The sequence below is a fragment of the Podarcis raffonei genome, chromosome 2 (assembly GCF_027172205.1).
Source record: "Podarcis raffonei isolate rPodRaf1 chromosome 2, rPodRaf1.pri, whole genome shotgun sequence".
Lineage (NCBI taxonomy): Eukaryota > Metazoa > Chordata > Lepidosauria > Squamata > Lacertidae > Podarcis > Podarcis raffonei.
In genome coordinates, this window is record NC_070603.1 from 11769944 (window position 1) to 11796504 (window position 26561).

A 26561-nucleotide genomic window follows, 5' to 3' on the forward strand; every position below is an offset into this window, starting at 1 on the left:
TTTTCTTCCCCTCAATTTTTATTGTTTATTTACGTAATGACTCACGTATACAATACAAATCCACGGTCGCCAGAATTGGATTTCTGGCAGAAATTGCTACATTCAGAGTTTTGAACACGCAGAGAACGATGGCTTACATAAAACAATGACAAGTGTGTATGTTTTTTTGTGTGAGTGTGTGTGTGTGTAATTCGAGCATGTTGCATTAACAGATAAGTCAAGACAAATAGATAACTATACATTCAGTGCAATTTAAGTCCTAAACTACATTATAAGCACAATAAAATAATACAATACTGTGCGTTCTTATCTAGGCAGTTTTAGTTGTTGGGAATTATTTTTTTCCAAGAGAAAATAAGCAGCAACATACGACAACAAAACCGCGTTACAAATACTTTCAAAGCATGACTCCTTCTATAGGTAGTGATAAGATACATTACAATGTGGTTTTTGTATTTTTCTTTTTTTTCTTTTTTCTTTTTCATTATTATTATTATTTTCTGCTACTTAGTAGCTTGCATTAGGGCAATACACAACTCCTCTTTAAAATGATTCGAACAAGTTTTTTTGTTTTTTATTTTAAGTATATGTAAGCCCCCACCTTGTTGCTAATAGATGATTATTGCAGGTTTCCCATTAGGTAGTATGTTAAGAATTTCGAGTGCTCACACGAGTAATATAGTAAACAACACCCAGAGAAATCATTAGGTGGTTCCGTGTCCTTCACAGCTATCCTAAGCATGTTTCCTCAAACGTAAGTCCCATTGATTTGGCTGGGGCTTCCTTCCAAGCCAAAATGCCTAATGCTATAGCTTTTTCCTGCCAAACCGCAGGGCGTATATAGGTAGACACAACATACAGATATATTCATAGATAACTAATAAGCATGTGGTGCTGTCTTCAGGCATGTGTCAAGCCTTCATCTTCCAAGAAGAAATTGTCCTTTAGTAGCTATTGACACAGCTAAAAGTTAAAAAGAAGAAATGGACCTTGGCGTAAGAAGGGCACATAGGTAGATAGGGATGTTTGTTTGTTTTAAAGTTAAGACTAAGCATAAAGCGTTTTCATACATTCCCTCCCTCCCTCCCTTTACCTTTTATATTATTAAACTTGGGGGGGGGTTAAACCTGGTCGAGAAGAAATAGGAGTCCCTCCTATCCCAAATAAATATATAAGATCCTTGTATTTGCTGACAACTAGAATAAAGAAGGAACAGAAGGAGGTGGGGTCACTGCTGGTGGTGGTGATGGCGAAGAGGTCCATTCGTCTGGAAATAGATAGTGCTGGGTTTAGGACTGGATCTGTAAGTCAGTCCTGTTCTCTAGTTATTTCACTGGAAGCCGAACACAAAAAAAAATGTTTTTGTTTTTAAAAAGTTAAAATTATTATTATTATTATTATTATTATTTAAAAATGCTGCTATAAGGAAGGGGGGAACTAAGGGAAGTCCTATGACAATAAAAAGGGGGAGCTACAACTCTTTTGACAGGTAGTTACTGTTGTGTGTGAGTCTCTCCATTCTATACTCTATAAAAGCGAATGACCGTCGTAAACATCTCGATTTATCATCTGCCATAAAACGAGGACTTCAAGGAGCTGAGAGAGATCAGTCCTTGCTTTCTTCTTTTTCCTCTTCTTCTTTTTCCTCTTCCTCGTTAGTTTCCTCCTCCGTCTTCTCCTCGTCCCTGGCTCCGGGGAGTTTATCCTTGTTGTTCTCTTTCTTCCATTTCATCCTCCTGTTCTGGAACCAGATCTTGACTTGCCTCTCTGTCAGTCCCAGGGCGTGAGAGACCTCTATACGCCGCTTCCGTGTCAAATAGGGGTTGAAGAGGAACTCCTTCTCTAGCTCCAAGGTCTGATACCGGCTGTAAGTCTGCCTGCCACTGCGCCTTCCGGGAGCTGTTGAACAGGCAACAACAACAAATAACTTGTTAGGGTCTCTTCTCTTCGCTTTGATTCTGCCTTCATGTCTCCTAATGACAACAGACCACTTCCCACCCACCCACTCCCCTCGCCACTGTCTGTCTCCCACCTCCTACAGCCCCTTCTAGCATTCCAACAGTCAAATGAAAGAAAGCATATATTGAAATAAAATTACCTTAGGAATCGGAGTTCCAAGGCAGACCTCCTGCCACCCATTCCTCCCCCTCCTCCTCCCCTGTCTGTGTGCAAAATTTACTTTTGACTTCCTAGTGCAAATGCACTAAAAAAAAATAATACTTCATTGTTTCTCGGTTTTCCTTAGTAACCCTCAGGATAGGTATTCCACTACAGTTTCTTTTAGTTTTAATTTTTGGGGGTGGGTGGGTTGGACTCTGCTACTGCTTTCTGTGTGTCTGTTTAGGCATCCATATGCATGGCTGTAGCAACATATATACAAACGTAGAAAAGGCACTCAAAGCCAACCCAGCAACAATAATTATAGTAAAATACCACAGTGTGTATATATATTGTTATCTTTTACATACGAGATTGCTGTTGTTGCTGCTGGTGTTGTTGCTGTTGTTGTTTTTAAACAACAACAACCATCCCTCCCCCATTTTTTTATTATCGAGATTTTTATTAGAGGCTTGCCTGGAAGTCAGAATCGTCCATCATAACAATAACTTCTAATCTTCTGCTCCGTGTTATATGTCTGATCTGAAGTCTTTCTGAGACATCTTTACACAACTGTGTTTTAAAGAGGGGAGGGGGTTATAGCTAAAGCTGTCCTTTAATTTCCCAGTTAAAAACAAACAAATGAGCCTTCATGTGTTTTGAATTAAAAAGCCTTCTGAGCCACATTCTAAGAGGCAGAAACTTGTGCTGAGAAGAGTATTAGAGAATTCTGTGAGCATTTTGGCACAGCTCCTTTCAGTAAAGTTACTTTTAATACAGCAATTTGTAGAGTCGTTACTGCTACTGTCACCATAATTATTATTGTTGTTGTCGTCGTCGTTATTATTATTATTATTATAATCATCACCACTACCATCATCGCCATCATCTCTAAGTGTTCTTAAGTCTTTTCCTTAAAACCAAAAATTGTGAACAAAGTTGCCCTTCAAAGTTTACACTTTAAATATTAAAGATCTTTCGAAATATTCAAATGATCTGCAGCGATATTTTATTATTATTAAAGCTCACCTTTTAGCCCAAGACGTCAAGCAGTTAGGAAAAGCTATATGACATTTTTAGAGGGGGGGACACCCAGCGTATTATCAACATGCTAATAACCTCGTGGGAGCTGTATCTTACTGCTCTCCTGGAGGCAAGCTATTTTAAAAAAAGTTTTACTTTATTGTGATTTAAACCCAGAAATCACCTTATTGCCTTTTAAAGCCAGCTACAGCCTTGTTTAATATATATATATATATATATATATATATATATATATATATATATATATATACACCCCCTACTGAAACAGGAAGAAGAAACATTCTTGCAACCAACCCCACTATTTATCTATCTGCCTTTGCCTGTCTCTCCAAAATACAGATTCCCCCCGCCCCCCCCGTTCCCTAAAACCCTTTCTTTCTTTCTCTGCTTAAATAGAAAAGAACACATTTAAGGAGGAAGGAGAAAAAAAATGGTCCTAACCGTGAGGTCTCATCCATGGGAACATGAGACTGGGAGAAGAATTTTGATTTAAATGCCCTTGTCCCTCGCTAGAGTTACTGTTGGAAGAGGATTTACAGTCAGGATATTGTACCACGGCCGCCTCTTGCTGGGCACCATAAAGCGATTGCCTGGGTAGGGCTTCGTATCCATAGAATTTAGAAGCGTCTCCGTGGCACGCCAGGGCGCAAGGATTTTGCTGGTATCCCGAGTTGGAGATGCTGGAGGTTCCGTGGTGGAAGAACTCTTGGACGTGGTGTGAAGGGTGTTGGAAGCCGGGAGCCGTGGTGCCCGGACCGTACACGAGAGCATGGCTTCTGCTTACACTTTGTGGAAATCTGCAATCGTAGTAAGTTGGTTCCAGAGACTCGCCGCCTTTGTACTTGGAGAAAAGAGGATTTACAAAGTAGGAACTCATGGCTCTCGCATGAAAGGAAGGAGGAAACCAACCTTTTACCACCAACCACCAGCAAAAAAAAAAAAAAAAAAGTCTTTAATTCTATAAAGAGATCAGTGCTAAGGACTCTCGCTCGCTCTCTCTCTGGACTCTGCAAAGTCCTGGTTAGTGGCTGGTTGTGCCTTTTTTTTTTTTTTAATGCGCGCGCTCTCTCTCGCTCTCTCAAAGACGTTTCATAGTGCCTGAGTGGGTATGGCTGATTATGCCTAATGCTCTTGACTTCTCTTATATCCGTCGATAGGTAGAGCTCTCTCTCAGTTTCTCTTACTTCTTCCCTTCCCTTTAACACCACAGGCAAATTCCTCAAAATCCCGGTGGTGAGGCGCTCTCTCTCTCTCTCTCTCTCTCTCTCTCTTTCTCTCTCTCTCTCTTTCGCTTGCTCTCACACGCGATCTGGATTCATCAATCCACCACACCAAGACAGGCTAGGAAGAAAATGACAAGGAAATCGGGGGGTTCGTGGGGTGACGGGGAGGTGAAATAATCAGCCCTCAGAAGGAGGATAGGGGGAAGAGAGAAAACACACACACGCACACACATACACCCTCATATCTAGTGAATGGAGCAGGGTTATGAAAGGTGCGCAGTAATACCCTTAGGTGCTCCTTCTGTCTCTCCCCCCCCCCCCCGCTACGGAGCCTCTTCACTTATCTGAGCAAATACATGCGCCAGCGAGGTCAATTTAGGTTACTTCAACAGGTAATAGGTATAAAACGCCAACCCGGATCAATTTGGGGGGGAGGGGCAGAAATAAACACCGGATAGCTTGAGGAGGCCTTATTATGATGACAATCAAGAGGGAACCCCCCCTCCAAAACTCAACCCCCTTCCCAACTCTAGCAATGGAACTGTCCTTATTTATGTGTCTGTCACTCTTGGGGGGTGTTATGATTAGCGGGGGGGGGGAGAGAGCAAACCCCTCTTTTAAAACACACAGAGAGAGACTGAGGGAAAGAACATAGGGAGCCTAGAGTATCTTAGCTAGCTATGAATGCCCTTTCTATGTATTTTGTGTGTGTGTGTGCTTTTTAAACAAATAAAGATTGTAGAAGTAATATGCTTATATTTTCTTTTTGTCTTTGGTCCAATGGTTGAATCTTCCCATCTGAAAATAGCTGGAAGGCGTCCCTTGAAGGAAATAAGTATCCCCTGCCCACAGGAAATGTCTCGTCCAAGTACTTGGGAAAGTGGGGCGGGGGGAGGCAGAAGGTCCACAGGATATGAAGGTTTCCTGGGGTTTTTTTTTTCTGGTGTGGCAGAATGTAGTATCTATCTACCTACCCCCGTCGCTCTTACCAAATGGTGGGTAATTGTTCGCATGTCTTATGCATGTAGTCGTATGTAGTATCCATGTATTGCAAACATCTCTCCTGCCCCCCCATGTACTTTCTCCAGTCCAGAGTGACCATTGGCTGAATACTTTCCGTTGAGAGGCTGCTGCACATTCTTTTTTACGACTGCATTAAAGAACCCAGGCTATTAAACAGAAGCATAAAACCAGCAGCTTTCCCCTTCTTCTAAACTTTGCAAATTAATATTTCCTGGGCTGGTTTCTTTCTTTCTTTGCGAGGCTGGCGGAGGGGGGGGGGAGCTTCTTAAATAAGACAAGAATCAGGCACACTTCTATAAATTAGCTGTTCCCATGGCCCTTTCATAAACTCATCAGCGACCCCCTTCTCCCCACTCAAAATCTCTTCTTGGGTTTCTTCTTTCTCCCTCTCCCTCCCTTTCCCCAGAAAATGGCAAGTAAATGAATTTCAGAGGGTGGAGAAAACCAGAATTGATTGAGGAAATCCCAACTGTTCTAATGCGTACAAAACCGTAAAACACTCTTGGAAACAAATCCGTGGACATATTTTGCCTCCCTCCCACCTTTGTTAACTTATATAGCCTTACTTCTTACTTTCCTTTGTCTAATTTCAACAACAAAAGTCTGTCCCCAGGTTGTAATTTCTCCCCTCTCCCAACAGAGGAGGAGGGCAAGACTTAACCAAGGCTTACCAAATAAAATAAATAGATTCTTTCTTTCTTTCCAACACATGTAACAACTGAATGGGTTAGACCTCAGCTTAATTGGCAGATACGGCTCAGAGTCAATAGGATTCTTGCTCAAGGACAGTGATCAATATTGCTTTCGAGTTTTAAAATTCCAGTGGCCAAACCTTCCCCTTATTGAAATGTGTTCAGTGTCAGGATATGTAAATTCAGGTTTTACGGTACATGTTCTTGAATATTTTTAAGCAGCTGATGGGAAGGCAGAAAGTTGGTGAAATGTTTTCCAACATCATCCACCATGCAGATCTTTAAAAAAAATTAAAGAATGAAAAAATAGCATTTGCAACTGAACTAGGACATAAAGGAAGAAAATAGAGATGTTTGTGATGTTCTGAGAGTTAACAGAGGAAAATGCAGCGACGAGATCGATAATCTTCACGTAGAAAAGTATTTTGATACAATTCCGCTAGATACAGTTCTTTTATTGGAAGAAAATCATCATTTTGTCATATAAGATGCATAGAAAACGCCACGCTTCTTGTTCATGGTGGAGTTTACACGTATATGTGTGTGTGCGTGCGAACTACAATATTTCATTACTAGCTTGGTATAACCGATTGTGTTGTCCATTGTGGTTTTTATCTTTATTTTCAAAACGTACTGTTCTTACTTATTCCATACACAAAGCTTCTGCTACTTAAAATGTGATCGCTTTTCTTAATTCAACTGTATCTTGACTTTAATAAAGAAAAACACATAAAATAGATTTTTCTGGCAGAGGATTGATATATTTGACAAGCTGTCGATGAACTGAATATTCCTTTTTTCACTGCATATATGTATTGCGTCTTTGATTGTGGAGAGCTGTGCAAATCCAATTTCCAATTTATTTTATCTAAAAGATTCAGTTAAATAAGAAAAAGCGTGTTTCTGCTCCAACCCAGAATTGACATTATTTTGCAAACCATAGCCGGGAGTCTCAGGTGAGAGGTGTTGTATATACTTATTTCTTGAGGTCTGTTTTTCTTACAATCTCTGAGAGGCCTAAAGGTGCGAACTGCAGGCTTTGTAAGTAAATCAGCTAATCGCTTCTAAGATTGAGCAACAGCGCCATCTTGCGCCAGCTCTCCCCAAGGCACGCGTCTTCAAAACATAACCTTTCAGTTACAAAAAAACAAAAAACAAAAACAAAACAGAAATGGAGAAAGATCTCCCATCATCAATCACCGCGCTCTTTTTGCAACCCCCCCATTCCCCTCCAGTACCATGCATCCACTTATGTCCAAAAGGAAGCAAACACGAAACAAAATCTGATTTTACATAATGTGGGGTGAATAAAAACATATCGAATGTGATGATCAAGATCTGCATCCATCATTCAGTCAATAAGGGACCGAAATCAGATTTTGGTGGTTATATATATAATCGTGTGTGTGTTGTAATAATGGCAGGACGTTTCCCCATTTTTCATGTTTCCCCCCTCCCTCCACAAACCCTAAAAATACCCATCACCATAACAACGACAACAGTGCACACACATGCGCGTGCACATGGGGACACAGTCCGTACGCAAGCAAAATGCAGCAGCTTCTATCATCTCTCCTGCTAACCTCCCCCACCTCACGCCGCTCCCTGTTTTAAAAGGCACCCCCTCCCGCTTGCCCCCTATCTCTCCTTCCTCTGCCAAGGAAAGGGGGGGCTATAATGGGGGGTGTATGTGTGTGTGCGCGTCTGTTGTTTGTTGCTGGTAGACAAAACATTCCAATAATCCGGTTTCAAAGAGAAGAGCACCCACCTTATTTAAACCATAAAACAATTAAGGCCAGACGTCTAGCCGGTTCTGTGGTCCTGTTTTGTTCAATTCTATTCAGTGCACCCAGCAGTGAGACAAACAGAGTTGTAAAACTGGCATTTTTGGGCTGCGGAAATGTACCTATGGGTTGCTTTCAAAGCTGCTGTATCCTGTCCTTTTTGTGTCGACTACAAAGGAGACGTTTTTTAAGCTGAAGATGAGAGCACTTACTGTTTCACACACATATACATTACAGGACAGATGATAGATGATAGATAGATAGATAGATAGATAGATAGATAGATAGATAGATAGATGATAGATAGAGTGTGCATAAACACAAAAATATGAAGAAATCACAGATAAGGTTCTGCAGGAAAAAGGTGGTGTTGCTGGAATCTTGTCTTTGTTTAGAAAATAATGCGCTAACCACGCCTGGCGAAGCGACTCTTTTGGACTGGAAGCCTGGACTGCATTTGAAACACAAATGAACGATTTGATCTTCTCCACTGCTAAGGCTACAATCCTACGCACTTTTACTTGAGAGCAAGCGCCATTGTGTTTAGTGGGAGCTGACTTTGGAGTAAACTTGCAAAGAGCAGGACTCTATCTGACTCTGAAATGTGTGTGTGTGTTTACACACATACATATATCACACACACACACACACACACACACACAGACCAAGCATCATCCTGGATTTTTGGCAGAAGACTTGCACATGAACTATAACTGTATTCTTCCATTAAAACCGCACACAAAGCAAGTCAGAAGAAAGCAATGGGAGGCGGGGAGCGGGAGAGAGGAGAACAACAGTCTTATGGAGACAAAGGAAGCATAACTTACATTCTTTTCGTCCCCATTAGCTCCAATGGGAGTTCAGCCCTGCTGAAGTCTGTCAGGGTAGGGGTGGGGTGAGGGAGGGAGGGAGGGAGAGGTGGAAGAGGGAGAGAGAAAGGTGAAAGAGACTGCATCTTTAGTAATCTTGAAAATGAGGTCTGGTGGAACTGGAAGGTTCTACAAGCATGGTGAAGGATCAAAGTTAATAAAACGGCCTCTCGGTGGGCCGCAAGTCTGTCACCGAGGTGGTGGTAGACAGAAAGAGAGAGAGAAATGAAGAGAGAGAAAGAGAGATTATGGAGATTGTTCCCTTTTTGTTCTCCCTCACCACAGACGCACAAATCTAAAAACAATTGCCATAGTAGTTATCGTCATTATTATCATGATTACTGCTCGGGAAGTTTAAAAAGTGGGGAAATAATAAACGGTCATCACTGGGTGGAAGGTTGGCTTTTAGCAATGTTCTTGCTCCTCCTGAATTTCTGCCCCCCCATCTCCACCCCCCGGCTGTACCTTGAAGAACATCAGCGGATGAAGGCTAAAACAGATTTTGTTAGCGATTCTCTTCCGCCAATCAGGGGTGTGTGTGTGTGTGTGTGTGTGTGTGTAAAAGCTCCTTTCGCCTTCGTAAGCAAGCAAGCAAATAAATAAATAAAGCCACAAACCGGTATCTAACGAAAGAAGCTTTGCGAAAGAAATGTTCTATGACATCAGCGGGTATAATGGCTTCCAGATTTGTATTTATTTATTTATTCGTTCGTTCCTTGAGAAGGTTGGATCCGGCTGGGCAAACCCCAAGCCGCGATTTCCCTACCCGGGCTCCCTCCCCCCCCGGCTCCCCAACGATCTGTTTATCATTAGAAAGATTAAAACAGTGCTGGACTCATTTCATTAAAAAAGGGACCTCATAACAAGTTGTTATGCTGAGACATCTCCTGCCTCCTCATTTGTTATCCCTTGGTCTTTCATTTAGCAAGCTTTGGAAAGGACCTTCGGAAACATCCATTCGTAGGGAAGGATAAAATGGACCCTTAAAAAAAAAAAAGCAAAACGAAAATCCCTTCCCTCCCCCCGCCTCCATCCACCTCGTGTCACTTAACTCGTCCTTACGCAGTGCAAACAATCTGATTTTTTAACACTCACAGATTTGCCTTCTGCTAGCCTGTGGAAGGGAAGGAAAGCGTTTTGTCCAGAAACTTGTTTCTTTACAGAGGGGCTGGAAGGAGAATCTTCCAGTCCTCAACTGCACTTCCTTAATCCCTTTAAAAGCAAAAAAAAACCAAGCAAACAAAAAAAACCCCTTCCTTTGGCGTAAATTATTACCATCTCTTAATTCCCATCCTTTCCCATCTGCACTAATGCGAACAAACCATTGACTGTTGTTTTCTTGATACATTACACCCGAAAGTAATAGGATGACTGGGCCCCCAAGCAACACAGTAACGTATTTTTGGCACTTAATTGATAATCCCAAAGACTTCTAATAGTCTTGTCTCGGATAGATAACAAAAGGTAAGACTGTTGCATGAGCAAATGCCGCTCACACGTATTTAATCTCGTACATATAGTTTGATTGCCCGAGGCCATAAATTAGTACAATTAATTACCCTAGACTAAAATGTGCAGTACACACTCACCCTTACCCAAATGTCTCTTTTTATGAGCCTACCACTATATAGACATACAGATATAGATATATGGAATTGGGGGCGGGAGGGGAGAGAGAGAGAGAGAGAGAAAGAGATGGGGGGGGAGTATGTTGTGAGTGGAAGCTCTGTTATTTTACTATCCTATCGGACTTCCTGAAAGAGAGCATTTTTCCAACAGTTCTCTCTCTCTCTCTCTCTCTCTCTCTCTCTCTCTCTCTCTCTCTCTCTCTAAGAGACTGTTAATTCCAGGGTCGTATTTTCCGAAGTTATGTCTTTGAGAATCCAAGCCAAGGTTTTCTCTACCTTCCACCCCAGCAATTCATGTGGAAGTTTGGGGTGGGTGGGTAAGGTGTGATTTCTCCAAGAGAGTTTAAAAGAGAATCATAATAATAAAAAAAGACACCTCGACTATCAAAGGTTGGTTTTTTTCCTCTTTTTTTGTGACGTTAGGTATATATTTACAGAGAGCTGCTCTACTATAGCAAAACATAACAGCATTACAGAACGGTTCTGTGACAATCATAGAAGACACAAATAAGTACACCAGAAACGTTCAACACGATGACAGAAACATTGTTTGAGCGATCACCCCCTCTTATTTTCCTTTCTTCTTCTTCTTCCCCCCGCCTTTCCTTTCCTTTTGTACAAAATATGCAGCCACGACGTCATGAAATAATAATAATTATTTTAAAAAAAAACCACTGGATAAATTTAACTTACGAAATAAAATACTTTAAAAAAAATTCAAGTACTTTGTTGTTTTCTGAAAAGAAAAGAAAATGTTTATTTTTAGTCGTAGTTTTTTTAATTTTTTTTTCTTATAAAAGCACTCTTTTATGTCTTTTTGCTCCAGAATGGTTGCTGTGTTTAACTAATTCTAAACACTCATCAGCACACGGAAAAAAGTCAGAAACACTTCGAACCCCAAGGAAGACCCAGCGCCTCGGTTTCTCCATTGGCTTGGAGAGACTCGGCCAATTTCACTGCTGCTGGTCTTTACTAGTATCGGTTTTTTCCTTGTTCATTTTCTTCATTTTCATTCGCCTGTTCTGAAACCAGATTTTGACCTGGCGCTCCGTGAGATTAAGAACCCTGGCCACTTCATAACGGCGGTCCCGTGTTAGGTACATATTGAACAAAAACTCCTTTTCCAATTCCAGCGTTTGATACTTCGTGTAGGGACATCTTTTCTTCCTTGTAGAACGCGCATGAATCCAATTTGCCACGGGATTGTCTGGAAAAGAAACAGTTCGGCAGTTTAAACATATGTTTGTGTGTGTGTATGTGTAAATATATATCATTAACTGAAATTGGTGGACCCCACAGATCCAGGTCCATCCATTTATTCTTCTTCCGGGGGGTTTGTTTGTTTTTTTAAAAGTCACCTCTGTTTGGCAGCATGATCCGATCAAATCTGAAGTGACCTTCAGGATAGTTTAAGGGCGTGTGTATTCTTTTATAGAACGTGAAGGTGCACTGCACATCAACGTTAACGGCAATGAGACAGTTCTCAATGATTTCTGGTGGAACAACTTTGCATTCTGCTTCCGACTGTTATACTGTTTTCAGCTAAGCGATCATTGTCTCCAGCATGTTGCAGTTTAAAAGAAAAACTGGAGCAATGAGTTTAATAATAACAATAACACTATACTCCTGCACATGAACACTAGTAGGAGTAATCCAAGAACACAGTCATAAAGAGTCAAAATTCACACCACTTCACAGGCCCATAAACTCTGTTTACAACCATTACTCTCCAATTCCCTCTCTATAACCTTCCCACTGATGGAACTGCTGGCATTTTTTTAATATCTTGAGAATGCCCCAGGATAAGTCTACTGACTCCAAGAAAAATATTTTCCCCTCTCAATCCCAAAGCACCTTATTTTATACTAAACCTCCTTCTATTGTTGTTAGGGGGAAGTCATAACTTAGACTTCCTCTTTTTGTGAGATTTGGACTCAGTAAATATGCTCCTGATTCAAGGCTACTTAAACAACTTCCTTAGCTGCATTCCCTCCATAGCACTGTGTATGTGTGTGTATACACACATATGCACACACAAAGCGCACATACTTCTGCCTCTGTGCTGACATGGCACAAAGACACTGAGGTTACCAGGATTAAACTGTACCAGCATTTGATCAGATTGTTAGGCCTGAAGGTTTTGTAAACACCTGGCATTGGGTATGATATTGTGCTGTGTGTGCATGTGAGCGTCTCTGTGTATATGGAACACAAAAATGCACACAGAGACATCCAGAATATACACACAAATAGGTATTAATTCCTGGCATATATTTTGCATGCTGTGCCTTGACTCCTCATTGCCCAGAAACAATCACCCACACTTAAATGGCATATGGCCACTGGGAAGTGAACATTTTACTGTGCAGAAGAATTATTCCTTTTTAAACTAGGTTCCCCTATATCTGCTCTTTTGTCAGTGTTCAAGGGCGTTTATTCTTTTACTGCTTTCCCTAGCACGTTGAACTGTATAACCCTCACACACAAAAAATATGTACGTGGTCCACTGTTCTTTCTAAAGATCCCCCTCCTCCATTTATTAAATTATAGCTGGTTATGTGCACTTCTCATAGTTCAAATCTTTCGCTTTTCATAATCTGCACTCATTTTCTCCTTCTCTCCCACCACGACCAGCCAGGGCATGCTCTTTTGCCTTGGTGCAAAGATTTTATGAATCATGCCTACCGACCTCCCTTTGGAAAATAAATAAATGCATATCCATGCTATTTTTCCCTCGCACATGCCCAAACTCTTTCGCTAGCCAGACCCCGTTCCTCGAAAAGTACGAACGAGGGAGGGCAAAGAAGGGAGGGCATGGGAGAGGTTATGAATATTTTATCAAACAAGTGGCTTCTCCAAAGTGAGGAAACAAAATAATAACGATCATCATCACCATCACCACAGAAGAGATCCCCCCAACTCCCTTCTCCTCCCGCCCCTCTTTCCCCTAAACCAAACAAACTACAAGCTGCCCTTATGATCTTCTAAGTCAGGTTTTTAAGCCTGTCCAGTTGGAGTTTTCAAGGCAAGGATGCCAAGAATTCTAAACAGCAAGGTAATTTCTTTTTATTGAGTACTGTGCAGGAGGGCTGTAATGCCCTCCCGGTTGTAAACAAGAATGACTTCGACTTACTAGGGTCCAATTCGGTCTTTTCTTCTTTGTGTTTGTTGGAAGCGATGGCCTCAGATTCCGGGGAGGGAATAGTCTGCGGGGTTCTGTCCCTGAGATCTCCCGGGGATCCGTACATATAATCCGGATAACTACGTCCATCCACCGGTCCGCAGTCCCTGCGGCCGTGGAAGGCGTCGGGCTTAAGCCCGTAGTGCCGGCTGCTGGCTGGAAAACCTGGGAAAGAGACAGCGCCGGAGATAGGCTCCAGCCAAGTGCGCATATATCTGGTGTCAGTTCCAATGTGAGGCTGGTGGGTGTACGGGTGGTAGACCACGGACGACTGGGAATGCACGGGAGCCCACGAAGTAGTAAAAACGGCCGGTTTGGGGGCAAAGCTGCAGGATGGAAAATCTGCGCACTCCGGTACTAGTCCTGAAGGTCTAGCTGCTGCAGGGTGAGAGCCCGTAGCTGGGAACCTTGATGCCAACAGTTCTTCGCTTTCATGACTAATCAAGGAATCTACATAATAGTTGCTTATGGGACCAGAAGCCGACATTGTTCCCCCTCTTTTACATTCATAAGATTATTGTATGAACTGTATGTGTACTTTTTATCTTCTCATAGAACAATCAGGGCAGGTAATTATTTTTTCAGCCTTTCCTAGTTTGTCATTGGCTCCCAGCTCTCACGTGATTGTATTTACCCAAAAATACAGTGTAGATCAATCCGCAGGTCTTTTTTTCCCCCTTTCCCCTTCCCCTCTTACTATTTTTTTTCTTAAATAGCGCCTATGCGTCTTGGGTTTTCATAAAACTCTTGAAATAATGCAGTTATTAGCAGCGGTTGGTTCTTACGTGCCATTAGCTGAAAGGCGACTCCCTCGCTCGCCGGCTCTCTCGCTCTGCGACTTGGCTTTTCCATAGCCCTGCTATTAATGAGTCTGCAAGGTATCTGGTGTAGCAAGGTATCACAGGAACTATTTCTTGACGCAATTTGTCTCTGTCTCGTCTCTTTGCTTCTACAGCTTGTATTCTATAATGGATACATTACATGGAATATCTTTAAAGGGGGAGGGGGTCGGTTCAAGGTCCTAGCAGAGTTGCACTGCCGGCTCACCCCCTCTTCAGCGCCAGCCCATGAATGGCTATGAGCATTATATATATTTTTTTCCTTTTTTGTCTGATTACAGGACCTTTTGTCATTTGTACAAGGAGGCATATTCGTCAGCTTATTTAGCAGCAAGAAATCTTGGGGTCATGTACTCTGACTTTAGATCTATCTAGATATAAATAGATAGCTAAATATAGACAGATAGGTATTTCTATGTATATGTATATCTATGTGTGTGTGTATGTGAGTGTGCATGTATTTGTAAGTTTGCGTGTGTATATATATATTTATCTGTGTGTGTGTGTGTGTGTGTGTGTGTGTGTGTGTACACACACGAGATAACTATCTTCTGGGAGCAAGAAGATGACCTTGTAAAGCATGAGTGGAAAATAATAACAAAAAAGGTGTCTCTCATCTTTGTACTCTCTGAGAGGCTACATTATTCGGCAAGTAGCCGTGGATGTTTTTATGTCCTTCAATAAAAATTTTACGAGGATCATTTGATTGTTCATAAATGTGTCGTTCATTAAATAAAACTGTACGAGTAAGTTTCACTTATAAGGCATAGCTGGGAGTGAGGGACTTTTTGCATGTTCAGAGACCAAGCCAGGGTGTGAGGTGTTTTCTTTCTTTTTTAAAAGTATGGTCTGATTTCTTGGGTTTGATTGCTGTACTTATCATTTAAACAATGTCATTGGAACTTTTTGGTTTACCAAACCGTCTGCAGAACTTCACTGGAAGACGTGTTTGATATGTGCGTGTGCTTTAATAATAACCTTTGCTTGGAAGAGTGAGTAGTAGGTAAGAGAGCTTGTGCCCTTAGAAGTCTGGAAGGATGGCGCTGGTCGCTTGTTCTGGGAGAAGAAATCTGCAAAAGGATTACACACACACACACACACACACCCCCGGGGGGGGGGACTGCAACAAGAATAGCAACATCATCAATAACATCAGCAGCAACAACAACAACCACTACAACAAGAAGAGATGGATTTATTTATTTTTACATTGTCAAAGAGGACTCAAGACTTCCCATGTAATAGCAGCAGAGGCGGCTTGGAGGTGCGGTAAATTTGCAACAAAAGGGGGAGAAAGCACAAGAAAAGTGTATGCAGGGAAGGTTATGGAGGTTCCAGGGAGAGACAGAGAGAGAGAGAAAGGCAGAGGGCAGAGAAGGAGAGATGAGGGGGCATGTGCCCCTGAGGGATGCAGTATCCATCAGTGACAGAGTGTGCAGGTCCCCCTACACACACACACAAACAGGAGCAGGAGTGGGTTTGTTTTAGGCACCTTGCTTGGGAAATCTGAAGAGTAGGGAAAAGGAAGGAGACACAGTCAAATCCTTGCAGAAATCTCTCCCTTTCCTCCTCCTCTCCCGTTGAAAAAAAAAAGACTCTGGAGAAGTTGCTTGAAGGAGCTGATTAAATATTCCAGACTGCATCTTAATTCACGAGTTCTTGATCATTTGTGCACCAGCCTGCCATAGTTGATGTAGAGAAAATAGTGTTTTTTATTTCATAAGGAGCACACTTTAAATAGAAATGTACTCGTCTCTCTCTCTCTCTCTCTCTCTCTCTCTCTCTCTCTCTCTCTCTCTGTGTGTGTTTGTGTATCCAAGAAATCCAAATTTGAAAACAGTCTTGCTGTGAAACCTGAACCAGCCATCTCCTGCCCACTATGTCCGTACCGTTTTCAGCCTAGCACTTTCTTGAAGGGAAATATTCCTATAGGAGCATAATATGTCCTTTGGCCTTTCCTGAGTTCATTTTATCTGTCAATCACAAGTCTCCAGTGACTTCATTTCTCCTTATTCTGAACGTACGGAGGAAAGCTAATACCGAGCCATCTTCTATTCCTTTCTCGAGGCGTCCTCTATGCAGAAATTAAGAAGAGGGGAGGGGAGAATATGCAGGGAAATGCGCCGAGAAGATGAAATGTTCGCTTGGATTTCACTGAAAATATAATTTTCTTTACAAAAATAAATATTGCAAAGGAATGGTAGTTTGCTTAGACGTACTCTCTCTCCCTCTCTCTCTCTCTCACACACACACAACACACACGCACACAAATATACACTTTCTGCTCAGAGGAAAAATAATGATAGAAAGAACAACGGCGTCCCCCCCCCCCAAAAAAAGACAGAAGATCTAACATGTAATTAACACATCAAGAATCGTGGATTATAAAAGAAAAGGGCGTGGAAAAGTAAACACGGTAGTTAACCTTAATACAAGGAAGGTCATTAAAATATTCTTGGATGGAGCATTTTAATGTTTACACAAAATGAAGCCTAACAGCCAGGGGTGTCTTTATTTATAAGGAGGACTTTAAACCACCCCCACCCCCGCTTTGAAAATCAACTTTCCCCAGTGTTGCAGGTTGTTCATAGCCAATGATCCTAGTCTAGGACTTGTAGTGCAATGCCTTCCTCGTTCAAGGAGTCCTGCGCCTGGGAGTCGAACTAGAAGTCGAGGGAAGGGAGCAGTTTGTCTACAGATAAAATGAAGACATGTCCTTAATACTGAAGGATCAGATCAGTTTTTAACTGCATGCGTAACCGCAGGATATAACCAGAGACCCTCTGAAATAGACTGCTGTTTGGATACTTCTACCCCCATGGCTCTGTCTACACGGGAAAACTTAGGCTGACCTTTGTGGAGAAGAAATGATTCTTCTGAAACATTTCTCCTTTCGGAGATGGAATCCCAGCCGGAGAGGTTGAGCATATTGGCATCAAAGGTATAGTTTTACCTAGAAGATTAAATGGCTACGTTTCTACGCGTTCTGCCCAGCGTCTCAGTCTCAGCGACAGACGAGTGAGTGTCTCTCTATCAAAATCGTGTCCCTTTGATGGAAGACAATCAGTCCTGCAGTAATGTGGTCCACGTCTGCTTCTTCAGTCTCCTTTATGACGAAAGAAGCTAACTATGGAAAGGGTCGCTGAATGATGATGATGATGATGATAATGCATTATAAAAGTTGTACTTATATATGCAGCATGCATATATATTTATATAGTAGATGTATAAAAATCCCAGGTCGTCATTTGTGATGTGAATGAAGAGGGAGGGGGGAGTGACCCCGACTGGTGTTTTATTGATCCTCAGTATAGACCTGACACTAAAAAATCATTATATTCTAGGCTACTTCCGCCATTTTGGTAGTGTATGTAAGGAAACTTGAAGAACTATCACCTAACACCCCCTCCTTCTGTCCATGAGTCTCTCCCCCTCTCCGGTTTATATCTGCACATAACTGGATTACTGGAACTCAGTACGACTCCCATCTCCCTCTTAAGGCCTCCGTAATGAGAATCCAGCCATCAAAGGATGGCTGCACGCCTAAAACCCCTATATAGCCCTGTTTAAATCGTTAAGTTTCCCACCAGCTTGGCTCCCCCCAACAGAAGCCCTAGCTCACTAGCTGCCTTGGCGTATTCTTCATAACTCCACGCTTCCCTTTCCATAGACCGACTCCTGGCCTAAGGCACCCAAGGTTTCAACGCCACACACACACACACACACACACACACACACACACGGACTCCTGAGTGAGCAGCTGCTGGATTCGCACCAGGAAGCTGTGAAGAAGTGGGGCAGGCGAGCCACCGCGTAGCTTTTCATAAATAGTTCCCCATAGTGTCGCTGGCTAACCCGAGGACGAGAGGTTTGGAACAACAGACTTCCAGCGAGGGCCCTGGAATTAGCAGACCAAACACGCCACCCTTGACACGCAGACCAGCGGCGTCTCTTAAATCGCATTCCTTCGCTCCGAGTTTCCACTTGGTTCAATAAACACCGTCAAGTTCGGATTAAAAAATCCACTTTTCTCCTCTTCTTGGGAACTCCCGGCGCACCGTTTTCGCATCCCCTGCAGGCCCCCACAGCTGTAGGCTGAAGGCGTCGCAGTGTTGACAGCCCTTCATAAGCGAAAGCAAACTAAGCATAAAGTCAAGCCTTGAAGTTTCCCCATGTGGAGAGAGACCCCCTTTTTTCCTCCCCTCCCTTTCCCTTCCCAAGCTTTGAAGGGCTTGCGATCCTCCGCAGGCTGGATGGGAAGGAAGTGGCAGTGAAATCAACGAAGCTTACTTCTAAGTAGGGGCACTTCGGATCGGGGTGTGGCCTCAGTTTTGTCCTCCTGCTCCTGGAGATGGTCGTTTCTGTCCTGCTTTAAAGTCACCCTCTTCCCCCTTCATCTCCCCGCCACCTTCTCGCTTAGCCTTTCCTTGCAGAGAAAATGCTGCCAATAAATATGTTGACTACATGATTCTCTTTAGCCCTAAATCCTATGTCCTCCTAAGTTAACAAATTTCTGCCACACACTACAATCGATGGTAATAATAATAATAATAATAATAATAATAATAATAAGCCTCTAACCGTGCAAAAATTAGACTTCCTTTTGATTTCTTAAATATATAAGGGTCAGGGTCGTGTGTGTCCCGCCTCAGCCTCCCCCCCCCCAGTAAACTGATGGGAATTATGTATTTAACTTTATTTCCTATGGGCGTGATCTTTAAATTCAACCCCAGGGTAAAGAGCAAAGGAAGACAGAAAGAAGCAGGCCGCTTAAAGTGTACATTCAATTTAAACTTACTCTGGAGGAGTTTGTACCTGTTTAATGGCCTCCCCCCCCACCCCCCACAGCCAACCTCCTTGCTTGTTGCTAAGAATTTTGTCAGATGTTATGACTTTGGATTCCAGACTCCTTAGTGCTTGGAGGTGGAGGCAGAAGACAATAAATTCCGAAGTGCAATTAAACCTCAGGACCAATTTATGTCACTGTGTTGTGGTGTCTTTAAAAAAAAAAAAAACAGGAGAGGAGAAGAAGAAGAAATGAAAATAATACAGGATTTCGAGAGTCAACAAGGGGGCAACAACATTTAAACGAGACATAAAATGGTCCCCTGAGCCATATCTTTGGGGTAACACACACACGGCCAAGAGATTTCCAAAACCCAGCGAATACAGAAAGACAGCCAGCCTAGACTCACCAAGCCCAGTGCCTGGAGAAAATAACCACAAAACCAACACCTCAACATATTTCTATACCTCCCCCACCACGATTGTCTTCCTTTCTATCGAGACAGGCTGTAATTATATCCATCACAAGATAAGGCTACTTCCAGGATGCAAAGTTGCGTCGTCTGCTTTTGAAAGCGGCTGTCGAGGAGCTGCAGAGCCGGCTAGGACTGGAAGGTGTTAGATGCACTTTAAGCAGCGAAGGCAGCATTTACAAACAAGGGCAAGTTTCAACTGAAGGCGAGCGCATTCCAACCCCAAGCTGCAGCTCCACGCACAAGCTCCTTTGCTAGGCCTCATTATACCTGCCTTCGGCACAGCAGTCTCCCCTAGGGCTGAGCAAAAAAGAACTTTCTCTTGACAAACCCACGCACACACAGAGTCACATGCCAACAAAACATCGCACAGACACACACACCACCCTTCCTTGTACTCCATGAAACAATTTGGACCGTTCTTTGGACTTTCGAGGAACTATTTAAATGAGGCAGTAATTATGCGAAAGCATACAGGGGGTGGGGAAAAAGAAAACATAACATCTAGGAGAGATTCCTTTGCATTTATCACTAGAAGGCTGTTGAGGATTAAATTATACGCACATACAAATATCAGTGAAAGAGTTCCAAATCTCCATCAGACTGAAGGAATATTCGAACATGGTGAACTAAATTATCTTTACCAAACTAATGGCTCCCCCCAGTTAAAAATATACACCTCCTGTTCAATACTCCTTGTCTGTATATGCAAACATACCTATACACATATACAGAGAGCATGCATATGCACACATACTTAAAAGAAATGCAAGCACACACACCGTATATGTGTGCAGACATTCGAATTATACACAAATATAATCCAACACAGGCAATGAGCGCAGAAAATAATTGAAATCAATAGGTGTATGTTCAGTTGCTGGATTGTGGCCAGTTAATGTGTTGTGAGGATAAATAGATACGTTGATAGATATACTAACAGATGTATTGATCTACTGATGCGGGTGGGTGTATCTTTGCATCGTTCCCAGTACCTTCAAAACTCTCAGAAACTAAACGATTAAATTGCGAGGAACAGCAGCATGTAGGTCTAAACACAAAGACAGAAGCCTTTTGAAGTTACACCTGCTGTGAAACGCAGAATAACAGCAACATACACAAGAAAAATGAAGCGGCACTGGAAGCCCAGATTGGAAAGCTGCTAATATTTTATATGCATAACAACAAACCCCAGAAAGGACAAGCACGTTTTAGCAAACGAGCAAAACAATATTTTGTCAAGGGAGAGATGTACAGGAAACAGCACGAGGTCGTCATAATTACACATGCTCTCACATAAGAGATAAAGGAACTCGGTGCAATAATGCTTAAGTCTGTAAATTCTCCGCTTTCATCCAGATCTAATAGTATCGTTTAAAGGAGAAAAAACACAGTAGGGGAGGATTTAACTTTTATTACATTTCTTGACTTGGGTCGATTAAACATATATTACTTTAGACTTCCCTCTGTACATTGGGGTGCTGGTGGTTCAATTAAACTTCATAACTGCATGATAGATTTTTTCCCCCTCACCACCCTTCTTCATACTGTTATAAAATAAAAAGGGGCTGATATGAGAATTGTTAATATGGAGAGAAGGGGAAACTTTCCCGTACATAATGAATAGTGAGACCAATCAATTACCCCAGGACTATTGAGCATAATTATGGTCTCTGTGATCAGGCATATTTATCTGTTGAAATACTAATTTACAGTAACAAAGCGCAAAGGATGAATCTTTGCATTTATGTACTACGTCTGCTTATTAAAACGTTTAAAGCTCAGAAGGAATGTCTGTGTGTATCCAACCTGAGGGGGATATCGAATATAGCCGCTGTCCATACCATGTTTACTTTGAGCCAAAGCCAAGCGCGTTTGCATGCTTTTAAAAAGGCGGATATCTAACATAATAAACCAAGACAGTCATCTAATAAAAGCCGAAAACCAGCCTGTTTATTTCCTTATGCAAGCTCCTTTGCAAGGCCACCACGTTAATTTCTCTCTTGCTTATTATAAAGCTGATTGAGCTTAAGTCGAAGGAACATCAGATCCTCTCATCTCTCCTACAGAAAGTTTGCTAAGGAGACTGAAGCATCAAAATTAAAAAGCAGTGCAAGAACTTTGCAATGAAAGATGCAGAAAGTGGGGGAAAGCCCTCTTTTGAAAATAAATGTTTCCTACTCGAAACCGAATTTGGGTGGAGGGATAAGCCATACGGTCTGCCATCTTGCCTCCCTAGAAAGACAACACTGGTCTTCATAACCCTTCTCCCTCAAGCTTAGGGGAAACTTATATAGTGACCGTTCAATCAGCATATTATAAAAGAGTCATTCATTCCTTCTGAAATATTACAGAAAATGTGATGACTTTGTGTTCCTTGTTCAGGATGCTTTCTTCGCATTACTTGAGAGCCGGAGGGGGATGCCTCTCCCTTGCTTCTTGGAGGATAACCCTGAACCTCATACAGAAGGATAAAACTGGAGGAATCTCAACTCAACATTCATTTTCGCAATAGATAAACAAAGCAAAGCAAAACAGCACCTTTCTCATGGAACTGCCACCTTCGCATTGCTGATCTCAAATCAACATTTATGCTCTCCATTGGCAAAAACAACAACAACACACACCTTTATCTCGAAACCGTGATCTTCTCATAGCTATTCTTTTCCCTTCCAACCCTCCTTTTAAAAAAATTAATCCTTATTCTCCACCACCACCACCCCACCCCAACATCAACCACCAGCGCAACAACTTGTTAATCACATAACTGAGCAGAGTCAATGTTTTTTAGTCAACAGTTACTTAGCTTTCACAGATCTCCTCAGTTGGGTGAAAATAAAGCAGATTCTATTCCAGTCTATGTTCAGAAAGCTACAGTGTGACTTGAGCTCTTGCAAGTGATAGCCCACCCTGGATTTTAGCATGTAAAATGGTTATTAAATTTTAAACCTGAGCTGTTTGGATTCTTAAGGAGACAGAGCGAGCCTTGGCTCCCCGTTTACTGCTTTGTTCTTCAATGCACCTTCAAGGAACATAATATGCTATAACTTATCTGATTTAATACTCAGAGTACTGGCCAGGATATGGCAACAGGAGATTGCCATAGAAGTTACTAGGCTGTAATTTTAGCCTTCCAATCACCGTCAACGTGCCGGTTTATTGAGCGCGCACACACATATATATTAGCATCAGTCACCCCACATATTCTTTGGAGATATTCTTCTCTTAGATCCTCTCAGAAATCTGAAGCATTCGAAAGAACCAAAGACAGCGCATACGGAAGACACAGAAAGAACGAGAGAGAGAGGGCACCCGGAACACTCGCGGGTGACACTCGGACAACTCTCGAGGCCTTAACTTGAGCCAACTCAATAATTCGATGAGGAATTCTCAAGGAGGGACCCCGTTTTGTCCGCCTTGACAACAACGTCGGCCAGAAACAATAGCAGCCGGCAAAATTCATCTAAGTCCATAAGTAGCCATATGTGGTTAAGGGAATTGGAGTGGGTGACTCTTGGGGAAGATGAAGAGGGGGGACTTTAGTGCGAACCTGCTTCCTTCTACCCAGTCATGCCCCCCTTTTGTCTTCCCCTCCCTCTTTCTATTTTTGGAATGACAAAAAATCTGCACGAAACATTTTGCTCTTTTGGATTCCCTGCGTTTCATTTCTTTCTTTATTTTTTTTAAAAATTGTTTCTCAGCTCTGATCTCGTTGCGTGTGAGTAACGGAGAAGGAGAAGGAGAGGGAGAAGAAGAAGAAGAAGAAGAAGAAAAGGGAAAGGGACGATTGCCCTTGATGAAGACTAACTGACGTAATTAAGGCAGTTTCGTGTTGCCGAGTTAAAAGCCAACCCCAACAACATGAAACTACCTAAACCACGGATCAGCTGCATGAAAGGGCGGAAGATCCACACTCATTTCTGTCAGAAAGGAGGAAAGACAAAAAAAGGGGGGGAAGGAGGGGGGAGAGAAAGGGGGGGGAGAGAGAGAAGAAATCCAAGCCCTTTGTGGGCTCTGGTGTAGTGTCACGGCTGCCTTTTCGCTCTCCAAAGTCAGGAGCCAAGCAGCGCCAGAGCCAAGCCATCATCCCCAAGAAAACATTCTTCAAATTAAGGCAACATCTTTAATCTCTTCATTAAGATCCCCCCTTTTCCTCCCCCTTCCCCCTCCTCCCCCTCCTCCTCCCCTTTTAATAGAATCTGCAGTCAACTCTCCCTGCTAGTAGTCTGCGTCTCTGCGGTTGAAACGTTTAACTGAGGTGCTTGAAAATCCTGAATTATAGCACACTCCGCTATCCTTCACTGGCAAAGTGGCTCTGTTCTGACATTATCCATTTTCAATTGCATATGTAACTGCTATTGCAGCTTTTCCCAAGGAACGGGGAAAGGGGGGGGGCGGGAAGAGAAAATCCACAAAGGAAAGAGGGGGGGGTTGGAAGTATGCGTGTGTGTGTGTGTATACAACATTCCGAAATACCACCAAATATTTCAGTCTTCCACTGCCTTTAGAAGCCCATGCAAGGCAAATTCTGAAATCCAAAGGCATGTTAAAGTGAATACCCGCAAATGAAACATGCTCGGAATAGCCATAGTTCCGCCACCATATAAACAAACCAACCGAAGACCTCAGACTCTATGGTGTCTACCTCTTAGCAAGAGCCCGACTTCATCACCAGTAAGTTTTAAAAAAGAAAGAGAGAGGCGGTGGGGAGGGTGGGGTAGGGTGTTGGTGATTGTGAGGATCAAAATGGAAATCTAGGCACCACCGTTCCTTAAGCCATGCAAATTCTGCTCTGAAATGAGCTGTCACACAGGAATAAGGAAAACTCGAACCGAAAAGACAACTCCGAAGAAACCCAACCGAACGCCCCATCCGTGCAAAAGCTCAGTCGCTTCAAAGTGGAGTTCACATCCATTCCGCCTTTGCCTTGGGTATACATACAGAAGCACAGTACCACTTGCACCTCAGACATGCATCTTAGCCAAGAAATCGTCTGTCTTACCTTTGCACGCCTTCCACCGTGACATCCCATTCTCGGTGTTTGTTGTTGGTGATGTTCTGTGGAGAGGCTGGTGTTTTGTTTTGCTTTAATAAAAAAAAGTGTATTCCTTTTTTTTTTTTTTAAATAGAGGGATCTCTTCCAGAGGAGGCAAAAGGAGCGTGCCTTTCCTTTAAAAAGAAAAAAGAAAAAAGAAGAAAAAGACCCAAAGCCATGAGGAGTCTGCATCCCAAGAATGCTGCTCTGCTTCTGACTTGCTTCCCTCCTCCACAGTCACCTTTAAATGCATCTTTTACTGCTGCAGCACATTATATTTGCAGATCATAAAATCCACCTCCAGCGCTTACCAAGACTGTCCTGACATTACTGTTTTATGACCTTGACTTATTGTGGTCACCTGGATAATATTTAAATCAACGTTATGGTCTCTCACTTATATTAAACCCGCTAGGATACTCTCCTGAAAGCCTTAAAAGGATGAGTCCTGGGGAAAAAAATACTCTACATAGAGAAATAGAAGAGGGGGGAGCGGGCTGCTTCTTTGGGTGCTGGTGGGGTCACTTTGAAAAATACCCAGTTGTACACGGTTCTAAGAAATTTATTTGGCTCCATAAAGGAAGATACATGCAAAGGATACCACATACAGAATATATTTAAATAACAGTCACAAAAGGAAAACCCCAGACGTCCCCCCCCCATTATAAGATATCAATACTGCTTTATTATTTTCTTTTCTTAAATATAATGGTCGATAGTACCACCTCATTGGAAGGAGACTGCATTACTACACAATGTGAGCATGTTCTCACTGCCACTTCCATGTACAGACACTTAATGCAATTCATTTTAGTCATTATCTTTATTATACAATAGGCAGGCTACACCTAGGATATGAAAAGCAAACTTTCAGACGCACCTAGTCCCCTAAACATAAAAAGGCAATAGAAATAGGTCCTTCAGTGTTTTCCCCTTTCCTTCCCTTTGTGCTGCTCGTGAATAACTTAAACATCTTAGAAGCTGTTTTTTTAAAGCAACCGCCTTACTCTTTATTTTACATAGAAACATTGATGCAATATATATATATTCTCATGCTTATACCGATGGATGCGCCTTCGCTCTACAAACTGTAAATACCCAAATCATAGAACTGCACACTAGCCTGAGGTCTTGATTATTATTATTATTATTATCTCTCTCTCTCTCTCTTTCTCCCCCTCCCTCCCATACGCATTGCATTTATACCCAGGGAAAAAAATTAAAAAAGAATACTGCACAAGATTTGTAATGACTCCCACCCCTGTCCCTTCCCTTTATTGAACACTTTCAAGTGAAATTAAAATTGGAAGTCAGTTCGCGAATTCGATTCTCTCTGTTCATTTTCTTGAGTTTCATCCTGCGGTTCTGAAACCAGATTTTGACTTGTCTGTCTGTTAGATTAATACTCTTGCTAATCTCCAGGCGGCGCTCACGGGTCAAGTACATATTGAATAAGAATTCTTTCTCCAGTTCCAACGTCTGGTGTTTTGTGTAAGGGCATCTTTTCTTTCTTCCGCTCTTTGCTGTCAGCCAATTTCCTGTAGTGTTTTCTGCCTTTATATCCTCTGTTAAAAATAATATTATTAAATAAGTATCTGTGGAATAGCAAAGAGAGTTTCCTAGGCTTAAGACTAAATATTATTATTTTTTTAGAAAAAAACAATAACAAAAAGAGCATCTTCTTTTAGTAATACAATAATCTCTATACTATACTCAAATAAATGTCTCCGTCTCCCTTGTTTATTATTTACAGATGTTAGCATTCTAATTAAACCATCGCTTCAAGCTAACAGAACCCAGTGTCTCTCAAAAAGCAGTGGATTAAGCCTCCCATTCACAATATTCACCTGGGCGTCAGATGCATAACACCAGATCTTAACTTACACAA

At 42.2% G+C, this 26561-nt stretch overlaps 3 protein-coding genes across 4 annotated transcripts in view; all 3 read right to left on the reverse strand.

Annotated features, from left to right (window-relative positions):
- HOXC8 (homeobox C8) lies at positions 1–24865 on the reverse strand. 2 transcript variants are annotated; one of them, XM_053373732.1, is made up of 3 exons: positions 24641–24865; positions 3583–3982; positions 1–1899 (listed from the first exon to the last, which is right to left on the reverse strand). In XM_053373732.1, the coding sequence occupies exons 1-3, from the start codon at positions 24863–24865 to the stop codon at positions 1607–1609; spliced, it is 918 nt and encodes a 305-aa protein (XP_053229707.1). In that variant the 3' UTR covers positions 1–1606. The 2 variants fall into 2 exon arrangements, with proteins under 2 accessions (XP_053229707.1, XP_053229716.1); XM_053373741.1 differs by lacking the exon at positions 24641–24865 and having other exon boundaries at positions 3583–5985.
- The window catches only part of HOXC10 (homeobox C10), a 127967-nt gene that overhangs the window by 97506 nt on the left and 3900 nt on the right, over positions 1–26561 (reverse strand). Inside the window, exon 2 of the mRNA XM_053373717.1 lies at positions 24641–26238. Within this exon, the coding sequence (XP_053229692.1) occupies positions 25961–26238 (278 nt within the window). The 3' untranslated portion in view covers positions 24641–25960. The remainder of the gene's footprint in view (positions 1–24640; positions 26239–26561) is intronic.
- On the reverse strand, positions 10752–14320 carry HOXC9 (homeobox C9). The gene is made up of 2 exons (XM_053373768.1): positions 13494–14320; positions 10752–11567 (listed from the first exon to the last, which is right to left on the reverse strand). The coding sequence occupies exons 1-2, from the start codon at positions 14026–14028 to the stop codon at positions 11314–11316; spliced, it is 789 nt and encodes a 262-aa protein (XP_053229743.1). The 5' UTR covers positions 14029–14320; the 3' UTR covers positions 10752–11313.